The sequence below is a fragment of the Saccoglossus kowalevskii genome, chromosome 11 (genome assembly GCF_978046115.1).
Source record: "Saccoglossus kowalevskii chromosome 11, keSacKowa6.1, whole genome shotgun sequence".
Lineage (NCBI taxonomy): Eukaryota > Metazoa > Hemichordata > Enteropneusta > Harrimaniidae > Saccoglossus > Saccoglossus kowalevskii.
Window position 1 is genome coordinate 4,386,583 of NC_140651.1, and position 21,177 is coordinate 4,407,759.

At 33.7% G+C, this 21,177-nt stretch overlaps 1 protein-coding gene and 1 long non-coding RNA gene across 3 annotated transcripts; one reads left to right on the forward strand and one right to left on the reverse strand.

Annotated features, from left to right (window-relative positions):
- The first annotated feature begins 1,054 nt into the window (after positions 1-1,054).
- On the forward strand, positions 1,055-13,131 carry LOC102802696 (uncharacterized). Its single transcript, XR_438134.3, has 3 exons — positions 1,055-1,185; positions 12,208-12,275; positions 12,879-13,131. It is a non-coding gene; the product is annotated as an uncharacterized LOC102802696 (long non-coding RNA).
- A 5,349-nt stretch (positions 13,132-18,480) lies between these two features.
- Positions 18,481-20,196, reverse strand: LOC146735878 (uncharacterized). Of its 2 annotated transcripts, none has more exons than XR_014930996.1 (3): positions 20,008-20,195; positions 19,119-19,292; positions 18,481-18,899 (listed from the first exon to the last, which is right to left on the reverse strand). XR_014930996.1 is itself a non-coding variant. In XM_085505642.1 (3 exons), the coding sequence occupies exons 2-3, from the start codon at positions 19,125-19,127 to the stop codon at positions 18,571-18,573; spliced, it is 429 nt and encodes a 142-aa protein (XP_085361768.1). In that variant the 5' UTR covers positions 19,128-19,292; positions 20,008-20,196; the 3' UTR covers positions 18,481-18,570. The 2 variants fall into 2 exon arrangements, 1 of the variants encoding a protein (XP_085361768.1); XM_085505642.1 differs by having other exon boundaries at positions 19,028-19,292; positions 20,008-20,196.
- Between the last annotated feature and the right edge of the window lie 981 nt (positions 20,197-21,177).

Here is a 21,177-nt window from a genome sequence, read left to right on the forward strand (position 1 = left end):
TACAATTTATTAGATTTTTATTTATGATTTATGTTTATTTTGAAGGCCCGAGGAACATCATACAACAATTCCGGGTTCGGCCCACATCCTCTTACCCAATCATATGTCTCCCTTATGTGACCAATCACAAAAGACCGGATATATAGTATAACCAATCATAGCGCGTCGTAATTGAACAAAGAAAATTGTGTTATAGATACGTTTCCCACTCGAATTCCGAATATAAATAAATTTGCATTTGCCATGATTGTGTTAGTGGTTAAATAAATCTCTTCGACTGTCAATAGTCCTGTCATAATCTGAGGAATCCTAATAATAATATTTTTAAATACTTCTTTACAAAACGATGTATACGTACATACCAGCGCATTTTACATAAACTGTTAAAATGCTGTTATAAAACGTTTAAAATTAGTAAAACCATATGTTTAAAATATATTTCCAGAATATCAAGCAGTAATTGTTTTCACAATAATGCTTTCGACTGTAGAGGGGGGGGTAATCCTAACCTTCCGGCTGAGCGAAGATATCGATCCGGGACATTCCACCAGATCGTCATATGCTGTGGAGTAATGACATTGATGATTTTTAATGTGAACAACAACATCTTTATATATCTTAATATATTTCAAATTAAAGTAATATATCTCCAATTTGAATATTATGTTTCTATAATGATAACACTATTTGGTGATTGTCATAGCCCGTAGCTCTTTAGCGTCCCATGTGATAGCGCTACACTTAAGGCAAGAGCGAGTATGCAAAAATAAAGTTGGATATTTAGTAGCGAGAATAAAACATCTCTTACGAGATCTTTGTATATTTCCCGCCAAATATGTAAATTTATTTGGTCTTATATTTGCTACCGAATATCGACGCTTGCCGTTTATAACCTCTAATTAGATTCGTGATTTGTTTCCATTATTGTTCTTTACCTGTTGCTTCATGAATAGATTTGCGTGGTGCAAATAAGTCTCGTACAGCTGACACGAAACCGTACGTGCGCGTTATAAATATGCATCACTGAATTCTCTTCATGTGGCCCACAGCCGTGATGACGTTGATATTATGCAAATTAAATCAATTGGTATTCAAAACATTCGTGTCATCAACTGACGTTTCCATACCAGTATTGCTGCACTCATCGGTTCGACAACGAGAAGGAACAGAGCACAAATATTTCCGGTAAGTTATATCTCCTAACTTATGTGGTACGTGGAGGCTCGGATATTCACGGCGTTACATTGGGAGTGTTAATCAAGATAGTCGTGGTCGCGCTATATCGTGTGAGCATGTCAGTGACCATTATGGTGTAGAGGTGGGTTAACTATTGGCGACGCGCGGCAACATTTCGGGCGGATCCACGTCGATGATCAAACCCAAATCGTTCAAATTTTAATTATGTTTGACTTATGTAATTTGGAAGTCACGAAAGCACTGATATTATCATTCTCCCAATCTAACTATATGGTTTAATCGATTCATTGATCCATTCAAAAATATATCCACAATGTAAAATGCCCGCTCTTGTTGATTTAAAAAGTATTCAGTTTTCATATTTTATCTCATGAAGCTGTGACACGATTCTGTAAGCCCACATGTGATGCATGCGTGTTTAGTAATTGCGGTGTATGTCACCTGGCTAAGCGGCCATAGTGTTTCACTTGATTCGCCAAATATGGTAATATTGTACAATTTATCAATCACGAGATTAAATTCTGAACTCCAAAGAGTGTAATTAGGATTATATTAGATTTGTGTTCATACGCAATCTGTTTAGGAGAATTTAATATTGGATAGTTCGCAGTTAAATATCAAAAAACACTGGACGAGCTCTTAATTTAAAATAAGAAGTATGTTTAGGCGATCCACTTGCTTGCGTTGTATTTGTCGTCGTATATATACGAATTACAATATTCAAATTCTGTCAATGTATATTTAAAAACAAACATGTATACATTTATACACACACATAACCAGAATATTGGTTAATCTGTTGAAGCGTCACGGTGTCAAACTCAAATCGGCGAATCGAAATACAGCAAACGCTGCATGGTGCGTCACACCTATTTTGGCGTTGTAATCTAAGAGTTTTTTTGTAGTTTAAAGTTTTTCTATCGATGTCGACTATAGCTTATATTTCAAATGACGCATGATTTTTTTTCTGATGCTCAGTTTGTCGACTGTGAAGCTTAGATTGTAGCCACCCATTTGTAGCAGGCATACATGTGATGAACACTAATATGACGATGTTCCCTTTTATTTTCGTCCTCTGATTGGGTGTTATAGACGATTTGCGTTTGGTTTGTTTAGCAGTTATTGTGATGAGCCTTTTACTCTTACTAATAAATATACTAAAAATAAAATGTTTGATAATTACTCATTAAGTAGGTATATTTTTGTTGCTTATCCCTTGTTATATATATTTAATACATCGGAGACGTTCGATATACCTATCGGGTATTTACGGAGAGATTTGTGTTATCATTTTATATATGTATATACTGACATCAAACTAAATCAGTAAATTATTCAGTAATCAATTCATCAGGTAACAATTGTAAATAATGATAAAAACACACTGAAACTAAACACTGGCGATGAACATTACGTGGTATAAGTAATGCACACATGTTCGGGATGGTTTGTCTGAATAAATTATTGCTAGGCTTAGATTTCAGTCATAAAACGGCTTAGTTGTCGATAATTTGTTAAATAAAAATAATAAATGAAACTTGTCGTGGATATAACATTTCACTTGATCCATAAAATGTGCTGATATAAAATATAACATTTTGGGATGGTATAATATTTCACTTGATACATAAAATGTTCTGATATAAAATATAACATTTTGGGATGGTATAACATTTCACTTAATAATAAAATGTGATAATATAAAATATAACATGTTGGCATGATATAACATTTCACTTGATGCATAAAATGTGATAATATAAAATATAACATGTTGGCATGATATAACATTTCATTTAATAATAAAATGTGCTGATACAAAATATAACTATTGGAATGATATAACATTTCATTTAATAATAAAATGTGCTGATATAAAATATAACATGTTGGCATGATATAACATTTCATTTAATGATAAAATGTGCTGATATAAAATATAACATGTTGGAATGATATAACATTTCATTTAATAATAAAATGTGCTGATATAAAATATAACATGTTGGGATGATATTACATTTCATTTAATAATACAATGTGCTAATATAAAATATAACATGTTGGCATGATATAACATTTCATTTAATAATAAAATGTGCTGATATAAAATATAACATGTTGGCATGATATAACATTTCATTTAATGATAAAATGTGCTGATATAAAATATAACATGTTGGAATGATATAACATTTCATTTAATAATACAATGTGCTGATATAAAATATAACATGTTGGCATGATATAACATTTCATTTAATGATAAAATGTGCTGATATAAAATATAACATGTTGGAATGATATAACATTTCATTTAATAATAAAATGTGCTGATATAAAATATAACATGTTGGCATGATATTACATTTCATTTAATAATACAATGTGCTAATATAAAATATAACATGTTGGCATGATATAACATTTCATTTAATGATAAAATGTGCTGATATAAAATATAACATGTTGGGATGATATTACATTTCATTTAATAATACAATGTGCTAATATAAAATATAACATGTTGGCATGATATAACATTTCATTTAATGATAAAATGTGCTGATATAAAATATAACATGTTGGCATGATATAACATTTCATTTAATAATAAAATGTGCTGATATAAAATATAACTGTTGGAATGATATAACATTTCATTTAATAATAAAATGTGCTGATATAAAATATAACATGTTGGCATGATATAACATTTCATTTAATGATAAAATGTGCTGATATAAAATATAACATGTTGGAATGATATAACATTTCATTTAATAATAAAATGTGCTGATATAAAATATAACATGTTGGGATGATATTACATTTCATTTAATAATACAATGTGCTAATATAAAATATAACATGTTGGCATGATATAACATTTCATTTAATGATAAAATGTGCTGATATAAAATATAACATGTTGGGATGATATTACATTTCATTTAATAATACAATGTGCTAATATGAAATATAACATGTTGGCATGATATAACATTTCATTTAATGATAAAATGTGCTGATATAAAATATAACATGTTGGCATGATATAACATTTCATTTAATAATAAAATGTGCTGATATAAAATATAACTGTTGGAATGATATAACATTTCATTTAATAATAAAATGTGCTGATATAAAATATAACATGTTGGCATGATATAACATTTCATTTAATAATAAAATGTGCTGATATAAAATATAACATGTTGGCATGATATAACATTTCATTTAATAATAAAATGTGCTGATATAAAATATAACTGTTGGAATGATATAACATTTCATTTAATAATAAAATGTGCTGATATAAAATATAACATGTTGGCATGATATAACATTTCATTTAATAATAAAATGTGCTGATATAAAATATAACTGTTGGAATGATATAACATTTCATTTAATAATAAAATGTGCTGATATAAAATATAACATGTTGGGATGATATTACATTTCATTTAATAATAAAATGTGATAATATAAAATATAACATGTTGGCATGATATAACATTTCATTTAATAATAAAATGTGCTGATATAAAATATAACATGTTGGAATGATATAACATTTCATTTAATAATAAAATGTGCTGATATAAAATATAACATGTTGGAATGATATAACATTTCATTTAATAATAAAATGTGCTGATATAAAATATAACATGTTGGGATGATATAACATTTCATTTAATGATAAAATGTGCTGATATAAAATATAACATGTTGGAATGATATAACATTTCATTTAATAATAAAATGTGCTGATATAAAATATAACATGTTGGAATGATATAACATTTCATTTAATAATAAAATGTGCTGATATAAAATATAACATGTTGGAATGATATAACATTTCATTTAATAATAAAATGTGCTGATATAAAATATAACATGTTGGCATGATATAACATTTCATTTAATAATACAATGTGCTAATATAAAATATAACATGTTGGGATGATATAACATTTCATTTAATGATAAAATGTGCTGATATAAAATATAACATGTTGGAATGATATAACATTTCATTTAATAATAAAATGTGCTGATATAAAATATAACATGTTGGAATGATATAACATTTCATTTAATAATAAAATGTGCTGATATAAAATATAACATGTTGGAATGATATAACATTTCATTTAATAATAAAATGTGCTGATATAAAATATAACATGTTGGGATGATATAACATTTCATTTAATAATACAATGTGCTAATATAAAATATAACATGTTGGGATGATATAACATTTCATTTAATGATAAAATGTGCTGATATAAAATATAACATTTTGGGATGGTATAATGTTTCACTTGATACATAAAATGTGCTGATATAAAATATAACATTTTGGGATGGTATAATGTTTCACTTGATACATAAAATGTGCTGATATAAAATATAACATTTTGGGATGGTATAATGTTTCACTTGATACATAAAATGTGCTGATATAAAATATAACATTTTGGGATGGTATAATATTTCACTTGATACATAAAATGTGCTGATATAAAATATAACATGTTGGCATGATATAACATTTCATTTAATAATACAATGTGCTGATATAAAATATAACATGTTGGAATGATATTACATTTCATTTAATAATAAAATGTGCTGATATAAAATATAACATGTTGGAATGATATTACATTTCATTTAATAATAAAATGTGCTGATATAAAATATAACATTTTGGGATGATATTACATTTCATTTAATAATAAAATGTGCTGATATAAAATATAACATGTTGGCATGATATAACATTTCACTTGATACATCGTGTGATGTATCAATCCTCGTTTACATCTCTCAAAATTCATCTAACAAAAATATGTTACGTATAATACTGCAGAAAGATGATTAAAACTATCAAGGGCAAGTTCAAATCAAGTTTATCCATGTGTGTAATATCAGATTAATTTGACGTCATCTTACAATTTCTGTGCATAATTATGAAAACAATGTTAGGTTTTTTTCACTAAGAACCGGTGATTTTTTTTCTGTATTTATAAGTTCTAAATCGTGTCACCTTAAACTTTGTTAACAATGAGATTCACATGTTTCCTTCTGGCCCAATTTGAGCTAATGTATAGTAGTATATTGCCCACAACAGCATCATAAGTGATGTGAATTATCCGTCATTATAAACAGAGAATTAATAAATGGCAAGATAGGAATATAATTTTATTGTGGTAAGTAGGTAAGGTCGGAGTTATGTTGAGCGTATGAAGCAATAACATAGCATGTGCAGTAAAAATTATTTCCTTTTCAATTTGATAAATTTGAATAGGTACAACGATCGCTATTATCGTCGAGTTAATATTCCCTTATGAACAATAAATGGCATGTTAGTTATTGAGTATGCATCCATTATTCAATCAATGAAAAAATTAAACAAATAACATTCGACAAATCGACTTAATTTGAAGTTCTGGAGATGGGAAAACAAAAAGTTACAGGAAGGTCCAACATTTTCGAATATGTTCGAGCATAGTAAAACCTTGTTCGCTTTTAAATATATGTCAAAATGCAGAAATTGTTTTATTGATTTTATCTAATAGCTCATAATAGCATTTAAATTATTATATATATATATATTACTATTATACAATACAATTTACATTAAAATAATGTCATTCGTAATATAGATAATGTCGCTTGTAATTGTGGCCAACCTGTAACAATGCAAGTAGTATATACTGCCCACTTAACAGCTCCGTGCCATATCTCTGTCGCTATGAGTAGAAATAACTGCGGCATAGATTCGACGCCCCGTTGAAGATACACCTATGGCTATACAGGGTACCCTCTATAAATACATATAACCATATTTTCTTAACGAGATCTGTACATTGATATATGGTTTTCGATGACAATGCCTCTATTCGTCTGTTTATTTGAACATACACCAACCATATTTATCTCAAATTTCACTCGAGTGCTTATTTGCATATCTAGCGTACATTATTGAGTCTGACATCTACATAGGTAACAGTCGTTTCTTTACCGCCACACAGTGACTAATTTTGACAGAACAAAACGCCATGTAATGAATCACCTTTACTTCTTGCCAAGATCATGTTACCTAAATACATTAACACCAAAGCCACTAGACACAGTGTCATGTAGCCCCTCCCCACGAGTGTAGTCGCTTGTATTTTGAAACAACTTTGTTTCCTGTGTTTCGAACTTAACGTAATAGAATGCCATAATAAATAAGCCTTAGATTTGTTTGGAATTTGGGTGGAATTTTAGCAAAACCTAACTGGTTTAACAATGACGGACATTTTCAGCATTTTTTTTCAGTTTCGTCAACTTTTATAATATTGCCAATTCCGTGTAGTTAAATCATCTTCATTTCTGTAACTAAAATACATGTGATGACGATGTGTGGTATTTGGTTTTCAAAACTAGACGATACGCTCTTTTCTTTCAAATTGGCAACTTTGTCGGTGAACTTCAAAGACGTGTGAGTGTTAATTTCAAATGTTAATTTCCATTTTTGTCACTGATGTCTGAATAATTTATAATAATATAAATAATTTCCTCCCAGTATTACATACGTAAAAACACGACCACCATGCCATTCCACGTAAATATCTGATCACACAAAACATTCAACGCTGTATACACGACAATACTGATTCAGCTGTGTGCACTAAAACGTCCATCATAACATTGTGAATAAACTGTTATTAACAGTAATATCAGCACAGCATGCCCAGTACATAGTGTATAGCAATAGATCGACTGAGTTACGGTCCTGTGTCAATTAACATATATTTTGACAGCTGAGATCTGTCATATTTTACTACATCATTCGAGAATGCAGCTTTTGATGTAACAGATGTATTTTGGAAATACTAGCATGATAAACACAACAAATAGAAATTCATCATGGTTGAAATATTTATGTCTTTTTCACAAAATATAACAACAGATTTATATATTTGTATCATTTTTATGGACATTTTTAATAAAAAAATTATTCTGATTAATTGACAACTTTAATTCAAAAGCTAGTAATTTGATATTCAAAATACAACTCTTTATTCTGTGTTATGTATGAGTTGCATACGTGTCCCAGAATTCAATTCTATGATTAGGGTGATTCCGGGTCACACACTGAATAATAATGATTCGAAAATAATGTCCTACCAGTAACATGATGTTTTTTGTCTGGTAAAATGTAACATATGCGTCATGCCAGCTAGAACTGAATTCTGGTATATATATATATATATATATATATATATATATATGAATGTTAGATACAATATACTTAAGCAGTGTCATTGCTAAATACTGGACGTAAGAAAAAATACGCAAGTGATAGGTTATTGGAAATTTTACGTATGTTACTTCTATAATATAATACTTATGTTTGACATGGTTGTCGTGTCATGAATTAGTTTTCGCGTATCTGTTGTCCGACTTATATACCTAGTTACAGGTGAATGGGTGTTTTATATCTGTCATCGTTTAGGCTCATGCGAGGTTCTGTACGGAACTTGGCTCAGTGATTTAGAACTAATTACGATACAACCGTCGCTATTCGGACTACTATTTCTGACAGTTAGTATTCGTAGTTATTAATGTAGTGAACGATTAATTAAAAGATATGACGTGTCCAGTACTTGGTGTGATTGGCTGTATAATTGAAGGCCACGCCCTAGAGTCTTTATACTGCTTTGTAATTGGTTAAGGTTTTGACAATGAATAAAGGAGTTTTAGTTGGTCTTGGCGAGAACACCACGAGAGAGGCAGTCTTTAATCAGCCTTGCGGTAGTCTTGGAGACTTTTCCCCAGGGCGCTGTGTCTTATAAAGTACTCGACTGACCGACTAAAGACGAGAGTTGATACGTATTTCGTTGTGTGCGTCTATTTGACTGTAAGGTAAACACTGCCGACTAAGTATAGTTTTTCTATGCTCAGTGCACATAAAATAACTCGTTGTTATTATCTTAAAGAGTAGTTTCCGCGTAACAACTGGCGTATTCCTCTAAATACATACGTATGCTCTAATTATGCATTCCTTCATTTCTAAGTGGAGCCGTGCCTGTCCAACAATGATAGTATGAGTGGCTAATATGCATCTTCAAATAAATAAATAAATAAATATCCCCCCCCAAAAAAAAACAGATTTCAATCGTTTAGCTCATATGATTGTCAACTAAGCATCCGATTCCATATATTTGTAAACGCGGGACGATTATCACCAGAAGATATGAGCTAAGATAGGAAACACAAACTGCATCAAGTGATTTAAAAAACATGATATATACCAATATTTATTATTATTATTAATATCATGTACGTCATGCAGTGTGTTGACCAACCTGGGGTAGAGTTCACATATAGAATTACAGATCATACTCATTTGTCAAAAAATACTGATAAACATATTCCTTTCTAAGTGACAAACGATAACATATCCATGAAGGGCAGTGGCTGTCACGCAACGTACACGTGTGTTAATAACCATTAAGTTTCCCAGAATCCAGTTCGTTCTCCAAATGGCAAGACCGCGAGGTTTGATCTGGATGTGCTATTCAACTTTTTGGAATATTCGTGGATCATCCAAGAAATTGCCTAGTTTAATCTTGGTGACGTCTCTTGTTTGTATTCGTTGGTCTGCGCATCACTCAGTTGCCGTCTTTGTTCGTATGTGTCAATATTTCGTGCATGCGTGGCTCGACGATCACCGCCCTTTAAAACAAATGTATTCAAAGTTACCAGTTATCATGCAACGGACTCCAAATATTAAAATCAATTACAAGTTTTAATTATTGTTTAAAAATAATAATCATTATAAACTAACTCTTGATTTATTTTTGTATACATATATTTTCTTAGTTATTAGAAAAGTGTAAATAAATATCAACGCATCTTTGAAAACAATTGCCTGACACTACGGTTCGTTCTCTGACAACATTGTATAATAATGTCAATATGTTACAGATCGTTGTAGATGGTACATTTTACCAATTAAATCACAGGTTCCAATTGTGGTATGAAATCAATTCAAATAACTTCAGCAAACATAACACAAAAACACGTATAACAGTGACAATTGTGTATCGCTCATTTCATTGTCAATGCTTGTGAGATTCGACTGTCCTGTTCCAAATATGAGTCTTTAAGTGAAATAGAGCTTGTTGTGGTATACACGGGAATTCATGATTTTTTTAACAAAAATGATAAAAAAGGAAAAATAAAATACAGCAACCCAATCCTAGAAATGTATGTGAAAAAAATGCACAGATTGCCCCCCCCCCTGTCGTTTTGGGTCACAATCTTTTATTTTCCCGTTTTTATACTCGCGGTCTTTTGACAAATATTTTGAATGCGGAGTAGATTTCCTGAATGGATTTTGGTAACAGGCGGTACAGGGATTATTGAATTCATCTTCCTATATCCCGACATTGTTTGTTCAAAAACACCGGTTAAATATCGACTTTCTTATTGTTTTCAAATGGATATGTTGATAGACGGTGACAAAATATATGCCACATCGAGATATTTAAATTCATCAATTGAATGATAGCAACTGAATACTAACGTAGCTTTTATCTGTTGTGTCTTTGATCTGACCGCATATAATAAGATAACTGTCACGAATTAAAGGTCTTAAATAGAAAAAATGTTATACATTGTCATTTTCAACATCTGATTGATCAGAGGAAGCGAGACCACCAGAAAGTCGGCAAATAAACACGAAAGCGGATGAGCAATAAAGCAGGGAATGTGACTGTAATCTGAGTTTCAGGGCTCGGGGGACATCTTCATTACTTTTGCTAAGAACAAATCTTTGCTTTAATATAGCGACTGAGGCGTGATTACGGTGATGTTTGCTTTAAGGCACCATAGTCCTACGAAGCCATTATAACATATATAAACATGGGTTGCATATTGATAGCTTAGATTTAACAAAATTTGTTTTGTAACATTGTTTACTCAAAGGTAAATCTCGTCAACAGAGGAACATATGCATCCTCCGTGACATAATGTCGATGCACTCTCGCTACATAGTTTGAATTTTTACAGCTGTTTCACAAGATAAGAACATCGTACCCAACTAACAAACAGCGTCTCGTAATAATCACTGTCAAAACATATTCTTGTTCATCTTCTCTGCAATCAAAATGTTCACACTGCTTCAGAACCAACACACACGGGGGGGGGGCATGAGCATGTTACCATCCCTACTCAACTATGTCTACAGTGTTTTTCTTTACTTACGTGTTTTGACGACTCAAAAAAGAAAACAATAGTCTCTGTTTGTTTTTATCGCGGTAAGATTCGTAGCCTCATGTAATGAGAACCGGTAAGACTTGCTTGCCTAAGGGATTTGTGTGTGTTCTTTTAATTTACATGCGAATTAAACATTACAATAATACACAGTTGGAGATTAGTAAGCTGGAATCTGAAAACCTAGTCAAAATCTGCCCTAATGCAGATACTGACACCCGTCTTTTGCTGTGTAGAGGTTACTTCGTGCTATCTGACCACGTGATACATTGGCAATAGTCGTACACCCATTAATTTCTACAATTGTTGTCATTGGTTTAACGGAAGTCAATACTGCTAAATCGTCTTGATGTTCCTGTGGGTGACGTGAAAGCCAAACGATGTGTACATTAATGTACAACGCTTATGACAATCAGTTATATCACATGGCATTTGTTGAGTGGTGATCCATGTAATATTCGATCGCCATCTGGAGCGCATATTTTGCACAAAGGTCACGTGTCATCCTCTTCAATGCAGCTTATCTTGAAATCTCCTATATACAACACATTGTAAATATGACGTCAGGAATTTGTGAGTTTCGTATACCCCTGTTCAGAAATCGGTTATTCAGTTTCATGAATCCACTTTCGCAGTTGAGCAAGCAATTCGCCATTTTCTTGCCTTAGTCTATGGTTTATAAGCTGATTGTTGTGATATATACATTCTTTTTTACAGATTGCATTGTGTAACAAACATACATTCAGACGAGTCATTGATACATAAACGCAAGACACTGTCGAAAGGTGAGTGATATATATGTTGGGAACAGATTTCTGTTATTAGCATATTTGGGGATATCGTATGATATTCTTTATCTTGCATTTTGTCACTGTAGTTTATAGCCTATCATGTTATTGTAACTTGAGATTTCCCGCTAGAATGTAAACTTTTCACATGTGTAAGTCAAGGCTGACATGAGTCAGTAGTGTTTAGACCACGGAATAAAGTAGTCGTGCTTTTCAACTCGAAGTAAGAGACTTATCTGATTCTGTAAAAGAAACTATACCCCACAGAAACGTAGTTCTAAATTCATCGGTAATTTAACTTTTTTATTCTATTTCAATTAAGTAAATCATACAGCTAGTTAGAAAAAGCACAAAAACAAATAATAGGAAATATTCTTCACGTCATTGCTACCGTATGTAATACTATGATATGGTGAGCGCAAGGATATACATATTACAATGTGATGAGAATAATTTAGCTTATAACCTGAACCATCACCTTCTTGCAATAATCTACTACTTGCAAACAATTTCTGATCTCGATTTTTGATAAAAATGTATAACACAGTATATACACTCCATATATAATCCTGTATTAAATATTATATATTTCATTTCTAGATAAACATGAAGATCAATATTCTTCTAGTTCTAATGACAGTCACATTGGTGGCCGGCACCAATCCGACTAATTTGTGCACACTTGTTTGTAACAGACTTGCAGGCTATCAATTGAGTGGATTCAATGCACAGGGATGCCTCACCACGTGTGAAAATTGTGATGACGACGTACCCGATGAAACTACCACATGGGTAGATTTCATGGACGATTGTACTAATAAGCAATAAAAGGAAAAATTGTCACATGACCAGATTGCGCGTTGTCGGACTACTTCTATTCTATATTCTATATTCTACTTCCTTAACTAGATCCTACCTATGACCTCTGAGCCCCTTCTCCCTGGGAAATAAATCACCCACAATTGCACTTAGCTAATACAGATAAGAATTGACAATACGCCATTTACATTCATTACATTTACATTCAGTTGACACGTGATGAGTGTAATGCCTGATATTAGAATGAGGTCAAGGATCAAATAGATTGTTGGGCTTAGTTATAACTATGCTAGTTATTGTTATTGAAAATATATAGTTATATAGAAGTAATACTATCAAATCCCATTTATGAGGTAACCTCTGTATGTCATATATAAGCCACATACTATAACACTGACATAGTCTAGAGAACAATTGATCTATATATGCTAGGTTTGGACAACAACTTAACATCCATGTAAAAATCCTGCTTTAAAGGCGACTAAGAATGTACTCATGTAAGTGGGTTAATTACAATGTTTTACAAGTTACAGTGGAGAGTAACAACTTTATAATGGCATCATAAGTTCATGCATACCTTCTTATTTGTGGGCGCACTATAAGTTCAGTAAAATCACGAGCAAAGGAATGCCTCTGTCTTAACTTGCATGTAAACAACAATCGTAATATTGTATCATTTAATTTTTTGAATGTAATAATAACATTATATTTTGCATTACTCTTGCGCATGACGTCATTATAAGTACATTGACCTCTTGCGCGAGACATATTGCGTACTAAATAATCATGTTAGCTTTACGCGGACGCTGTCTATACTTGGTGATATTTTCTGTGGTGTATTACTTATCTATCTATATACAATCTGTAATTAACAACTTATTGGGAATAAAATACATGAGGGAAATCATTGTTGTGTGTTGATAAGTCACTGCCAGGTTGTATATTATGCATATCAATATACACACTATTTATTTATAATGGAGGGGACAAGGGGGTAGCTGTTACAGTTTTACGGGAAATAAAAACGGCTTTTTACAATTTACAAGAAAAAAAGCCGTTTTTACAGTTTACAGTGAAAATTTAATTTTGCAGTGAATTGTGTCATCTAGTCGTTTTGCAGTTTCGAAAATGTAATTTCCCTGGATTATTCTTTACGACTTTTTTTATTTGGATGTAAATGTCTGTACGTACCAAGAAAAATGACACATTTTTACAGTGTACGAACAAAATATTTGATTGATTATGTTGCGTTGTACGTCTAGCCTGTGATTACAGAATTACGGAATTTATTTTTTCAATTTACGTTGTACGAACGAAAATATATTGCAATTACGTTGAACGAAAATAACCTTTGCCCCCTCTATAATGCCATATGCTTTAAAAAAACATGCATTTATTTTGCTAATCTTCGTAAAATGGGTATATTAAACGGAAACGTTCGAGAAACTCAGGTAGACAAGACTCTGGTAGACTTTGATGGACTCTGGTAAAATTTAATAGACACTAGAAGACTTTGAGAGACTCTAGAAGACTTTAATAGCCTCTGGTACACTTTTAGAGACCTTAGTAAACTTTGAGATACAAGACTCTAGTAGACTTTGATAGACACTGGTAGACTTTGAGAGACTTTAGTAGACTTTAAGAAACTTTGGTAGAGTTTGACAGACTCTAGTAGATTTTGAGAAACTCTAGTAGACTTTGACAGACTATGGTAGACTTTAAGAGACGAGACTCTGGTAGACTTTGGGAGACAAGGCTCAGGTAGACTTTGAGTGACTCTGGTAGACTTTGAGAGACAAGACTCTGGTAGACTTTGATAGACTCTAGTATACTTTGAGAAACTTTGGTAGACTTTGACAGACTCTAGTAGACTTTGATAGACTCTGGTATTCTTCGAGGGAATCTTGTATACTTTTATAGACTTCAGTAGATTTTGAGAGACAAGACTGGTAGACATTGGCAGACTCTGGTAGACCCTGGTAGATCCTGGTAGACCCTGGTAGACTCTAGTAGACATTGAGATAATCTAGTAAGTATACTTTGATAGACTCTAGTAGACTTTGGGAGACTCTGGTAGACTTTGAGAGACTCTAGTAGTTATATCTCAAGCATTAAAACGATTTTTATGTAACTTGGTAAGAATGTTACTCATGATTGGCTGCTGCAATTCATTGTTTTATTTTATATTTTAATTAAAATTTAGCATTTTTTAAGTATTTTTTTATTATTTTTTTTTCATTTTTAATAGCCAGTCGTCCTATTTTACAAGTGCTCAACTACAAAACAATCTTTGCAGAATATAACGTAGACAGTTTATAACTGCTTTTGACTACTATTTTTAGCAATTATCAGACTATTACCGGGATCTCAACATTATTCCACATAATACTCTTTCGAATATCATGTGAACCTAAGTTCAGAGAATCCCTATATATCAACTGGATTCACAATTTTATATGACAATGGGTCAAAGTAGAGGGGTTTTGCTTTCAGAGTTTTCACCAGGCACCCGCAAGTAGCGCATTAAAAGTTTGTATATTCAGGCCACACGCGCACATTCGTTTGACACAAATTCAGCGACGGCCTTACAGTTAGATGACAATTTCGGTTTCAAATACCCCGGGAAAGTGTTCTATGTTCTTGGTGTAATTATGGCCCGGGGGTCCGACATAAAGAGTGATCTGGTACGCATGTCTGTGAAAGAAAACGCGTTAAAAGGGTGTTTTTAAAGAAAAGCACGTTAACGCGCATTACGCGTTTAGGGTTATCTTTTCAGTCAAAATGGACAAAAAGGGTGTCTTTTCCAATAAAGGGTGGTTATTTTTTAAATGATCGCAACAACGAGGAAAACGTCCGGCCCCCTGGTTAACGACCCTCGATCACGGGCGATCACGGCATATGACCAACCCGTGCTTACACTGAAGGGCTCAAATATCGCGAGATCAGGCGCGAGTTCAAGGTAAATAGATTTTAAAACACTCAACGCATTTAGGGTATGTATTTTAGTTTTCTAACAGTGAAAAGGGTACGAAATTTTGACCTTTTAAAACGTGTTTAGGGTCATTTTGAAAACCCCTTTCACAAACATGGGTTCTAGGTATTTCCACAAGTCGGACCCCCGCATCTTGAATTTTCAAGGTGAATGTTCCGGCGAAGCACTCCACTATCACCTTGAAGTATTTCATTAGAACTATGTGTATGTGACAATGCCCTCACAGTTTAGAATCAGTTTACCAACAGCCAATCATATTGCTCCTTTCTACAACGCGCTTGGAAAGCTCTCAAAATCTTCAAGGCGGAGCAAAGTCACGAGACGCGCACCACTCTACCGTGTATTTCTATGGGCTCTGTGCGAGCCGGTGAAAATAGCTAAAATCGAGGAAACAGCACAAACATAAATTTGAAGAAATCCTAAACAACCAAATTTAAATATGTTGCATATGTAGGGATAATCTTGTTACACTGTTCAGGGGGTGTCAACAACCGTCCCAAAATACCGTTTTCTGCCAGGCGGTGAAAATGCCTGACCTGAGAATGAATGTCGCTGCGCACAGTGGAAGCTTTTTTGGCTTGGATGTCGAGGCAATACAGCGACGACGTCCATACATCATGCAACTCACAGATATTCAGACCAAAGCTATTCAAACTATACTTAGTGCCGAGTCTGATGTGTTCGTTTTTTGTCGCACTGGAAATAGTAAATCCTTACACAGTCCCTCTATCACCGGTCTCGAAACGGCCGCTGTCCTATTGTCCTATTGCGCGTAGCGGGTAAATAAACCATTGACACCTATACGTAATCCGCAGTTGACGCAACTTGTCAGGGGTCATCTTCAAGTTGACCCGCATATCATTACCATTAATGATTTACCCGACATGCTTTGCGAAAAAAAATTGTGCGGTTGCGCAGAAGTTTTCAGAACCAGAATCAAAACATTGGAAGTCGATTTTTGAGCAGCATGTCGTGGAAGTACGGAAATGATTTTGTTGGCTTCGAGGACGAAGATATCGAATGGGATTTTGTGATGGGACAGGAAGACTTTTTCCCCTCTAATGCTGCCGATGTTCCAGACGATATGAAAGTACATGTACGCGAATCTGCTAAACGGAGAAATTTCGTCTACGTCTGCCCGACTTGCGACAAGCAGTACAAAAGTTTAAGTGGCTTCAAGGGGCACATGAAAAATGTTCATGATACAAACGTCAAAGGTATGTCCGTTACTATTGCTGTATGATCGAGGGGAATTAGTAAATGTTTGGTCTAAATGTTGTTCGAATTTTTTTTCATATTTTTAGCACAGTTACATCAGGCAGCTGGTTGCATCTCCAACGATTATTAGTTGTCTGAGATTGCATGTACTTCCGTTTCACGGCGCTCCTGTGACAATATCGCAATAAATTTGAGTACAATAATTATACGAAAAAGAGCCTATTGCTTTTTATTTGGGTCGGCAGACTCGCCGTGTATGAATCAAACTGAGCAGACACGATAACATGAAGTCCACATCACTACCAACTTGTCGCCTCTTGTGAAAGTGTGAATGAGTATTGTTGACCGAAAATCCTCACGATGTCTTGACGAATATGAAAATATGAATGATTTATTATGAATATATTTATTTATAAGTTTTAGTTTCTATCTATGGTAATCTGTATACTTCATGGTTATATTACATTGTTTTCAGTTCCTGAACACTAGCAAACTGGCAATATTCAATCTGTGAAAAGAAGGTCCAGTGAAGAACACAGCAGATCAGGTAGACATTTTTTTTATTACAGGTTTAATCTCCATAGAGCCACGTTATAATTTTTTTTAAGATAGGCTCAAAGAATTTTTTTGTGGGCCTGATTATTTTTTTAGATAAGCTTAATAAATATTTTTTTTCAACTCAAATGTACTGAATATGAATTATTACTAGCCATCTAGTATCCATGAAGAAAGAGCATTTTAATATCCTAAAATAAAAATATAGTAATTTAAAAAATGCAATTACCATGTGCAATAATTAAGTTTTTCCGTTTCAGGTTTTACCAGACCCAGCAGTGTATAACAAATTGTTGTTGCAAAGGCCTTACACCACAAGATGGTTTGGCATGCTTTTTTTAATATGTGGGTAGACAGAAAAACCACAGATGACATAATTAATGTATTTATGGATTTTCGGCCCAGTGACAGAGATATAGATGAACTGTTCAGAACATGCATTTTTAACTTTGCAGTGTTGGCAAGAACCCGAAGGGACATCATGGACTACCAGTCTGAAACAGTTAAAGCAGCAAGCACAAGTGAACTAAGTATTGAGGAAGAGCAGGCACTCAGATATTTTGCTGATTACATTCCCTACAACTTAAAGAAAATGGCAATGAAAGCACAAAAGCAAAATTAATTAAAATTTGTATTTATTTATAACTTATTTACATCTAACAATAAATACAAAAAACAGCAATATATTAGTATATCTTGTTTTTTTTACTATTTTACATTGTTTTCAAAAACAGAAATACTAATACTTCTGTTTGGGAAGAGAAGAGGAGGAGTATCATCTACTATATGCTGTAAGGGCCTTCTCTTGTGTCTCCCTGTATTGCCTGTGATGCACTGCATGTGATAAGATTTTTGAAGTCTGATGACATTCTCTTGATACCCAAAAGCCATAACTGTTGGGTGGTTATTTGCTCCTCCTCCTCTGTGCCGATGCTTACTGAAGTGGGCTTGTAGTGGGTCTCGACAGAACCTCTCACTCAATATAAAATCCACTCCATGGTTTAGTAGGTATTTAGATACTTCTACAAAAGAATGCACTGGGAAAAACAAAACAAAAATAACTCGTAAGATAAATTTTAAATTACTAGCATATTACCAATTTCTGGAAAACTTTACAGTGAATAACAATTTCACATAAAATAAAAATAAGTGCGACTCAACTCACCAGTCATTTTCAATTCATCAACCGTTTGTTTACTAAGACATAGCATTTTCAGCACTTTGAGAATATAATAACTTCCACATTTAATTCTTACCTGTTGCATTGTAGCATCATTAGCAATGGTAACATGCGATTGTGAAAAGTCATCACATTCACTGGACTTTTTTTTCAAATTGCTTGTAGTAACTCTTGGGCCTCCGAAAACTGTTCTTCTTACGAGGCATGGTTGTTAAGAGCTTGTATGGCTTCAACAGCTGCACGTTCTCGTCTGACAATATAAAAATAAAATAAAAATGTAAACAAAGATATTTCACCGAATATAACGAAACAGCAGATACCCAAATATACCTTAACCCCACAACTCATTTGTTAATCTTCATAACAACCAGTATTGGGTATTATTATCTACACCGGATTTGTATTATTCTCAAAAAAGGAACCGAAACGAGAAACTCTCGTTGATGTATTTACGCACAGTTCGGTATCTAAAATGGCGTCGAGTTGAACCACGAGTTTCGAAAAACACACACAGAAAATCTATTTTTCGGGACACAAAAAAATTGTTGGCAGCACAGAACATCTTTTACCGTCAATGGCACCTTCAACAGCACATAAAATAGTGAATTTAGTGATCATAACGTAAGAATATATGATTTAAAAAACACTACCCATTATCGCAACAATCGACTATTCTCAGGATGTTTGGTCGTATGTGAATAACCAAGATCACAGTTTTCAAGAATTCGACAAAAAATAATACGATATAAACACTCCCACTCGAAGCAAATACACTTCCACCCGCCAAAACGATGCGAGTTGAAAATTCTGCTAGCATATCAAGCGAGAAAAGGGAACCGAAAAACTACCGACATGTTTTGAGCGATGAACTTTTTGACAAAATGGAGGTCAGAAAATCGAGGTCAAATTTTCAAGATCGAAAAAACTACGAAATATTCGAAATGAAAGAATGGATAATAACTCACCTGTTAACTAATGGTATTTCGCTTCGGTAATAACAAAAAGTTGTTAAATATATGAAATTTTACAGCTAAGAGCAAGGAATAAAATACGGAGCCCTCGATCATACGTTGTCCAAAATGGAAAGCGACGCTATACTGTCACGTGACTATGCGACGCCAACAACCGCTACACGCACTCACTGGATGTTTATTGCTAATCCCCCCCTATAACAATAGGCGTTTCGAGACCGGTGATAGAGGGACTGTGATCCTTATGTTATTATGGTTTACCGGTCTTTCGACCATCGAGCGTGGTAATAGTGTTGTCGCCACTGCTGAGTATTATAGAAGACTAGGTGTTATATCTCAAAGCCCATGATGTCACTGCAACATATATTGGCAGAAATGAAGCCAAAGACATCGGGTACGCAAAGCTTCAAGGGCTTACTGGTAGTCATTGTAACAAAGCTTTATATTGGTCGGTAAACTTTCTATCGCGCAACCACGTGACATACACGGTTATGAATAGAATTACCGCACGGTGTTGTAGAGGGAGGAATGTCCGAACGGAGCATCACCGTGCAGGCGGACGATGGACCCCCGGGGGTTCGCCAGCTTCCACGGGGTGGGGATCGTTTGGTGAATGTATATCACCACAACTGAGGCAGTGCAGGGATGGAAATATACCAGTTACGAATACAATAAATTAAAACAACACAATATATAAGGTTTCCTTCATTTTAATAAAATAAATAATAGGGGTACTGGTCACTGGAAGCAGCAAGGAGCAGGATACACAGTAAACAAATAAAATTAGGGGCTTGATCGATGCTGCTGGGAACACTTCACTCTCCGGTGAACAGCAATGTACAATGTTGCGTTCCTTCGTATCTGGCACGCTGTCAAAGCAGCTGCACCACAATTTAAACTCGTGCTCTGTGTCCCGGGAGTATCGGTAACTGCACTGCTATCTGCTGCTACTAGTAGCACCAGTACAACCTGAACGGGAGCCATTCGGGCAGTGAGTGTCAGTGCTTCCAGTTGATCAGCAGGGATTACTGCACAGCACGTCTGTATATGTACCTCAGTATTGGGTACAGCTCACTGGAGTCAAGAATCAGCATCACAGAATGTTGCAGGATCAAGTCAGGTCAACTTCCTGACTAAAGATTTTCACACTTGTCTCAACTTAAA

Excerpts from the sequence above, each read along its gene's own strand:
- LOC146735878 (XM_085505642.1), bottom strand. The coding sequence starts at position 19,127 with ATGCAACAGGTAAGAATTAAATGTGGAAGTTATTATATTCTCAAAGTG. Across the intron at positions 18,900-19,027 it reads TGATGAATTGAAAATGACTG|TGCATTCTTTTGTAGAAGTA; the intron begins GTGAGTTGAGTC and ends TGTTTTTCCCAG.